This window comes from Besnoitia besnoiti (assembly GCF_002563875.1).
Source record: "Besnoitia besnoiti strain Bb-Ger1 chromosome Unknown contig00073, whole genome shotgun sequence".
NCBI classification, from domain to species: Eukaryota; Apicomplexa; class Conoidasida; order Eucoccidiorida; family Sarcocystidae; genus Besnoitia; species Besnoitia besnoiti.
Genome location: NW_021703965.1, coordinates 4660 through 13169, shown reverse-complemented (window position 1 = coordinate 13169; position 8510 = coordinate 4660). Strand labels below are relative to the sequence as shown.

The following is an 8510-nucleotide window of genomic DNA, read 5'->3' as shown; positions in this document are numbered from 1 at the left end:
TAATTTTCTTACAAACGGCTTTTGGTTTGATTGAATTATCGCACCCAGATAACTCCATACCAGTGAACCGGTTTGTAACTCCGCTTCATATCGTACCTGAATGGTACTTTTTAGCATATTATGCGGTGTTAAAAGTAATCCCATCCAAAACCGGTGGTTTGTTAGTATTTATGTTATCAACATGTCAATGAAATATCAACAACGATGAAACTTATTTGGTTAACATAACAACATAGAAGGTAAAGCTGGATTACGTTCAAACTTTACACTGGATACGTTTCAATGTTAACTTACTAAATACCATGGGAGCGAAGAGAATCTAATATGTAACTCCGTTCATGGAAATCAAAAGAGCTTTCACTGATTGTATTTATGAAACGTGATTAGTTCACCTAGCCAACACGATCCGGTTGTTTTGGGAATAATATCCCTATTTAAGGGATTGATATGTGCTACAATAACACAGTCGGTACGAAGTCGAAACAAGGTAGTTGATGGTGAACCAGTGGCTGAACAAACCTTTTTATTGATTATGCTGACTTTAGTCCCGAGAAACTACAGTTCTGCTTAAACTGAGGAGTCAAGTAGGTACAAACCGTACAAGGATTAATTATGTCCATCTGTGCATCTAAGTTGAGACTATCGGTTATATATTTTAGACGCTAACTTCCCGGCTAAACATCCCTTTTCTTTGAAACACACTTCCCTTCTCGCCGTTAGCATGATCTCAAAGTACCAGAAGCCATGTGATCTATATAGTATAACGGGACATTAGACCGAACCTGCGATAGATAAATATATCTTGGATGATTGTATATTAGCGGCTAAATGTCAATCAAACATGCGAATTTTAGGTTTTCCATGAAATCTATTTGGAAGAAGAGGCTTGATAGTACTACCGTAAGTACATAATATACAGTCCCAGCAGTAGCGGTTAAACTATAGAGAGTCGAGTATTATCCATGCATACCAGGCGTAAAAAGCGTTCATCCAGTTACTAAACAGGTGCCAGGCCAACAAGAATCCGATCCGTGTATTCCGTACAGACTAACATTAAGAAGGCGACTACCAAAGTGAATGTCATGATATTCGTACAGCTTGTATACAAATGTTGGTTTTTCAAATATACGCTGGATACCACTATACTTAATGCAGAGCATAGTTAAGATGATAACTATTGTGGATATAGAACCAATTGAACACCATGTATTAATATAAAAATAATCAGGGTAATCTGGTATCCCTTGGCATAACGTTGTGTAGTTATATGAAGCGTACATTCCTTAATATCTGGAACAATAGATTATGGTTAGGTAGTGGAACAAGGAGAGCGTCTGTTGTACATCAACACTAGATACAAGGAACTTGACAAGCATTAATAGATTTATATAAACGACAAGGACATGAGTCTACTGGATTTATAATACAGGGTTGAACTGTGTAAAGATCATTGTGTTATGTTCTATCACAAACCATTGAGATTACGAAGTTATGGTTTTGGGCTCGTGAGTGTCTCTCAATAACTAGCTGAGTGCTTGTACGATAATTATATCAATGCAGTACCAATTAAGGCGTGTAGCATCTCCTATGCTCCTTAACATCACAGCTATGTCGAATTATCGCACCCAGATAAACTCCATACCAGTGAACCGGTTTGTAACTCCGCTTCATATCGTACCTGAATGGTACTTTTTAGCATATTATGCGGTGTTAAAAGTAATCCCATCCAAAACCGGTGGTTTGTTAGTATTTATGTTATCAACATGTCAATGAAATATCAACAACGATGAAACTTATTTGGTTAACATAACAACATAGAAGGTAAAGCTGGATTACGTTCAAACTTTACACTGGATACGTTTCAATGTTAACTTACTAAATACCATGGGAGCGAAGAGAATCTAATATGTAACTCCGTTCATGGAAATCAAAAGAGCTTTCACTGATTGTATTTAAAACGTGATTAGTTCACCTAGCCAACACGATCCGGTTGTTTGGGAATAATATCCCTATTTAAGGGATTGATATGTGCTACAATAACACAGTCGGTACGAAGTCGAAACAAGGTAGTTGATGGTGAACCAGTGGCTGAACAAACTTTTTATTGATTATGCTGACTTTAGTCCCGAGAAACTACAGTTCTGCTTAAACTGAGGAGTCAAGTAGGTACAAACCGTACAAGGATTAATTATGTCCATCTGTGCATCTAAGTTGAGACTATCGGTTATATATTTTAGACGCTAACTTCCCGGCTAAACATCCCTTTTCGTACAAGCACTCAGCTGAAACACACTTCCCTTCTCGCCGTTAGCATGATCTCAAAGTACCAGAAGCCATGTGATCTATATAGTATTAACGGGACATTAGACCGAACCTGCGATAGATAAATATATCTTGGATGATTGTATATTAGCGGCTAAATGTCAATCAAACATGCGAATTTTAGGTTTTCCATGAAATCTATTTGGAAGAAGAGGCTTGAATAGTACTACCGTAAGTACATAATATACAGTCCCAGCAGTAGCGGTTAAACTATAGAAGAGTCGAGTATTATCCATGCATACCAGGCGTAAAAAGCGTTCATCCAGTTACTAACAGGTGCCAGGCCAACAAAGAATCCGATCCGTGTATTCCGTACAGACTAAACATTAAGAAGGCGACTACCAAAGTGAATGTCATGATATTCGTACAGCTTGTATACAAATGTTGGTTTTTCAAATATACGCTGGATACCACTATACTTTAATGCACTTAACATGATGGTCATGAAAAGCACAAGAGAACTTGGATCCGGTAAACAAAGACCTTCAAGATCTAAACCAGTAGTCCAACTCGTAGTATATACTCCCCAGAAAAAGGTAGTTTATATCAACCTAGGAATCCCATTTTAGTAAGTGTAACATGGAGTCTAGCTTCAGTTGTTTATCTGATTGGTATTGCATGCCTGGTGACTTAGAATATGATTCTTATTAATGGGAGCACAGTTCCCTGGGTATCCCAATCCAGTGCTTCTGCCTTGGGCATTGAAACTAACCCACAGTTCAACCCTGTATTATAAAATCCAGTAGACTCATGTCCTTGTCGTTTATATAAATCTATTAATGCTTGTCAAGTTCCTTGTATCTAGTTAGCTCACTGCGTACTTAGGATCAGACCAAAAGAGTTCACTAATGGTACTAGAAAATAGGAGATCGCGTTAGTTCTTGGGAAAACGACTTCCGAACCACCAATATATATTGGTACAAAGAAGTTTACCATATCCTCCGTACAAAGCAGGCATTAAGAACATAAGATCATAGCTAGGCCATGTTATCGTTATTATCACATTATAAGTAGCTATCGTCTCTGTACAAATGATCCGCGATCCAGAACTGTATAACTCAAATCGAATAAACAAAGACATTATAGTTCCTAGAATACTGAAGATGACTCCGGTTATGAGATACAGACAACCAAGTTCTTTATGATTGCAGTACACCACCACCCACTGGACTGCTTAAGACAGCTAAAAGTGTTGGATTTCAATATCACGGTAATCATGTTTGCTTGGAAGCTGGAAGACGGAATCGTTATTAAGCGCCAGGTAGTCCTGGACACTGATCCATGAGCGTGAACATTGGATGTCACATGGTTATAGTACGGTAAGTCATAGAAAAATCTACAGTACGATTGAGATTGTACGTGACGAGGGTGTGTTTTAGACTAGTTTAATGCCTACATTTAATATGAGTATTACGAGTTCTATGTGTAGCATGGTTTCGGAACACACCAATTTCCATGAGTTATTCCGGCACACTCGTCTTTTATCGTGTGCTCTCAATCTAAATTCATCTTATAACTTTGGTTCTTAGTTGCAATTACCTTGTACTCCAAATAATTACAGGTATCACTTTAGCGTTCCGATATACTTCTGAAGCATCTTGTGCATTTGCTAGTGTTCAACATCTAGTTAGAGAGGTAGCAGCAGGATGGGAATTTAGGATGTTGCATGCAACAACTGCTTCTTTCGTCTTCTTGTGTATCTTAATACACATGTCTCGAGGTATGTATAACTCCAGCTATAGTTATTTAACTACTGCTTGGATGTCTGGTTTAGTTTTATATCTACTTACTATAGCCACTGCTTTCCTCGGTTATGTACTACCATGGGGACAGATGAGTTTCTGGGGTGCTACAGTCATTACTAATCTCCTTTCTCCAATACCATATTTAGTACCTTGGTTACTCGGTGGATACTATGTATCTGATGTAACATTAAAACGATTCTTTGTATTGCACTTTATATTACCTTTTGTAGGTTGCATTCTAATTGTATTACACATCTTCTATTTACATTTAAATGGTTCTAGTAACCCTGCAGGTATTGATTCCGCACTTAAAGTAGCCTTCTATCCTCATATGTTAATGACCGATGCTAAATGTCTATCCTATCTAATTGGTTTAATTTTCTTACAAACGGCTTTTGGTTTGATTGAATTATCGCACCCAGATAACTCCATACCAGTGAACCGGTTTGTAACTCCGCTTTCATATCGTACCTGAATGGTACTTTTTAGCATATTATGCGGTGTTAAAAGTAATCCCATCCAAAACCGGTGGTTTGTTAGTATTTATGTTATCAACATGTCAATGAAATATCAACAACGATGAAACTTATTTGGTTAACATAACAACATAGAAGGTAAAGCTGGATTACGTTCAAACTTTACACTGGATACGTTTCAATGTTAACTTACTAAATACCATGGGAGCGAAGAGAATCTAATATGTAACTCCGTTCATGGAAATCAAAAGAGCTTTCACGCTATCTCTAGTGCCTGTCGAGTCGCTCAAGGAAGATTTGATCCTGTATATGATTTAAGGGATGTAAAGGTGCTCAGGGTCTAACCGTCGGGCCATCTGGATCCTCATATTCAAAGATAATTCTATTTAAGAAAGTTTTAGATAAACGACATGTGAAGAGTCGGACCAACTTTCACGCACGACGATAATTACCCGACAAGGATTTACCTACCTTTGGACCGTCATAATACAGCCGCCGTTTACATTTTACTGCACCGGGCAGGGATTATATACTATACCTCTACAGTGGTATTAGCAGTATCTAGTGTTGATGTACAACAGACGCTCTCCTTGTTCCACTACCTAACCATAATCTATTGTTCCAGATATTAAGGAATGTACGCTTCATATAACTACACAACGTTATGCCAAGAAGGATACCAGATTACCCTGATTATCTTTGTTATATTAATACATGGTGTTCAATTGGTTCTATATCCACAATAGTTATCATCTTAACTATGCTCTGCTAATGCACTTAACATGATGGTCATGAAAAGCACAAGAGAACTTGGATCCGGTAAACAAAGACCTTCAAGATCTAAACCAGTAGTCCAACTCGTAGTATATACTCCCCAGAAAAAGCTGATAAATAATCCTGTCTCAGAGATGATAACTCCAAGTACGATGCTACTGATTAGACTAGCATCTGAGTAGTAGTTTTCTCTCGCTGTTAAGATGAGTGAGAACAAGAATCCATATATTACGCCTAGAACATAACCGATGTGGAATAATCTTAATGTAGTAGGATATTGAAATCCAACACTTTTAGCTGTCTTAAGCAGTCCAGTGGGGTGGTGGTGTACTGCAATCATAAAGAACTTGGTTGTCTGTATCTCATAACCGGAGTCATCTTCAGTATTCTAGGAACTATAATGTCTTTGTTTATTCGATTTGAGTGCCATAATATCAGTTTCTGGATGCTGGTACGTACAACTGTACAGAAGGATGCTACTTATAACTGAGATCAAGTAAGATACATAGCCGTAGCTAGGATCTTTATGTCTAATGCTGCATTCTGTACGAGGACTATGGTAACTTTTTGTACCATATATATTGCGGTTCGGAAGTCGTTTTCCAAGAACTAACGCGATCTCCTATGTTCTAGTACATTAGTGAACTCTTTTGGTCTGATCCTAATACGCAGTGAGCTAACTAGATACAAGTGAACTTGACAAGCATTAATAGATTTATATAAATCGACAAGGAACATGGTATCTACTGATTGTGTAAACACAGGTCTCGAACTGTGGAGCATTCTAGTTTCAATGCCCAAGGAGAGATACTCTGGATTTAGCATTCACTCAGCTACGGTAACTGTGTCTTTAAATAGCGGTTAACCTTTCCTTTCTTACGTACCAGGCATGCAATACCAATCAGATAACAACTGAAGCTAGACTCCATGTTACACTTACTAAAATGGGATTCCTAGGTTGATATAAACTACCTTTTTCTGGGAGTATATACTACGAGTTGGACTACTGGTTTAGATCTTGAAGGTCTTTGTTTACCGGATCCAAGTTCTCTTGTGCTTTTCATGACCATCATGTTAAGTGCATTAAGTATAGTGGTATCCAGCGTATATTTGAAAAACCAACATTTGTATACAAGCTGTACGAATATCATGACATTCACTTTGGTAGTCGCCTTCTTAATGTTAGTCTGTACGGAATACACGGATCGGATTCTTGTTGGCCTGGCACCTGTTTAGTAACTGGATGAACGCTTTTTACGCCTGGTATGCATGGATAATACTCGACTCTTCTATAGTTTAACCGCTACTGCTGGGACTGTATATTATGTACTTACGGTAGTACTATCAAGCCTCTTCTTCCAAATAGATTTCATGGAAAAACTAAAATTCGCATGTTTGATTGACATTTAGCCGCTAATATACAATCATCCAAGATATATTTATCTATCGCAGGTTCGGTCTAATGTCCCGTTATACTATATAGATCACATGGCTTCTGGTACTTTGAGATCATGCTAACGGCGAGAAGGGAAGTGTGTTTCAAAGAAAAGGGATGTTTAGCCGGGAAGTTAGCGTCTAAAATATATAACCGATAGTCTCAACTTAGATGCACAGATGGACATAATTAATCCTTGTACGGTTTGTACCTACTTGACTCCTCAGTTTAAGCAGAACTGTAGTTTCTCGGGACTAAAGTCAGCATAATCAATAAAAAGGTTTGTTCAGCCACTGGTTCACCATCAACTACCTTGTTTCGACTTCGTACCGACTGTGTTATTGTAGCACATATCAATCCCTTAAATAGGGATATTATTCCCAAACAACCGGATCGTGTTGGCTAGGTGAACTAATCACGTTTCATAAATACAATCAGTGAAAGCTCTTTTGATTTCCATGAACGGAGTTACATATTAGATTCTCTTCGCTCCCATGGTATTTAGTAAGTTAACATTGAAACGTATCCAGTGTAAAGTTTGAACGTAATCCAGCTTTACCTTCTATGTTGTTATGTTAACCAAATAAGTTTCATCGTTGTTGATATTTCATTGACATGTTGATAACATAAATACTAACAAACCACCGGTTTTGGATGGGATTACTTTTAACACCGCATAATATGCTAAAAAGTACCATTCAGGTACGATATGAAGCGGAGTTACAAACCGGTTCACTGGTATGGAGTTATCTGGGTGCGATAATTCAATCAAACCAAAAGCCGTTTGTAAGAAAATTAAACCAATTAGATAGGATAGACATTTAGCATCGGTCATTAACATATGAGGATAGAAGGCTACTTTAAGTGCGGAATCAATACCTGCAGGGTTACTAGAACCATTTAAATGTAAATAGAAGATGTGTAATACAATTAGAATGCAACCTACAAAAGGTAATATAAAGTGCAATACAAAGAATCGTTTTAATGTTACATCAGATACATAGTATCCACCGAGTAACCAAGGTACTAAATATGGTATTGGAGAAAGGAGATTAGTAATGACTGTAGCACCCCAGAAACTCATCTGTCCCATGGTAGTACATAACCGAGGAAAGCAGTGGCTATAGTAAGTAGATATAAAACTAAACCAGACATCCAAGCAGTAGTTAAATAACTATAGCTGGAGTTATACATACCTCGAGACATGTGTATTAAGATACACAAGAAGACGAAAGAAGCAGTTGTTGCATGCAACATCCTAAATTCCCATCCTGCTGCTACCTCTCTAACTAGATGTTGAACACTAGCAAATGCACAAGATGCTTCAGAAGTATATCGGAACGCTAAAGTGATACCTGTAATTATTTGGAGTACAAAGGTAATTGCAAACTAAGAAACCAAAGTTATAAGATGAATTTAGATTGAGAGCACACCGATAAAAGACGAGGTGTGCCCGGAATAGACTCATGGAAATTTGGTGTGTTCTCGAAACCATGCTAGCACAATAGAACTTCGTTAAATAACTACATATTAAAATGAGCGCATGTAAACTAGTCTTAAACACAACCGCTCGTCACGTAACAAATCTCAAATCGTACTGTAGATTTTATATATGTACCGTAACTATAACCATGGTGACATCCAATGTTGCACGCTCAATCTTACCATACATAGTACTTTTATGATCCCAGGCTGGTTTAATAAGTCAAAGTTTAGCCGGGAAGTTAGCGTCTAAAATATATAACCGATAGTCTCAAC

At 37.7% G+C, this 8510-nt stretch overlaps 2 protein-coding genes across 2 annotated transcripts; one reads left to right on the top strand and one right to left on the bottom strand.

Moving 5' to 3' along the window:
* Positions 1-5297: 5297 nt before the first annotated feature.
* BESB_075770 (uncharacterized protein) lies at positions 5298-5657 on the bottom strand (the record flags this gene model as incomplete). The annotated part of the gene is made up of 1 exon (XM_029365938.1): positions 5298-5657. The coding sequence occupies one exon, from the start codon at positions 5655-5657 to the stop codon at positions 5298-5300; it is 360 nt and encodes a 119-aa protein (XP_029214843.1).
* A 453-nt stretch (positions 5658-6110) lies between these two features.
* Positions 6111-6553, top strand: BESB_075760 (uncharacterized protein; the record flags this gene model as incomplete). Its single annotated transcript, XM_029365937.1, has 2 exons — positions 6111-6155; positions 6275-6553. 2 exons carry the CDS (start codon positions 6111-6113, stop codon positions 6551-6553), a joined length of 324 nt encoding a protein of 107 aa, XP_029214842.1.
* Positions 6554-8510: the final 1957 nt, after the last annotated feature.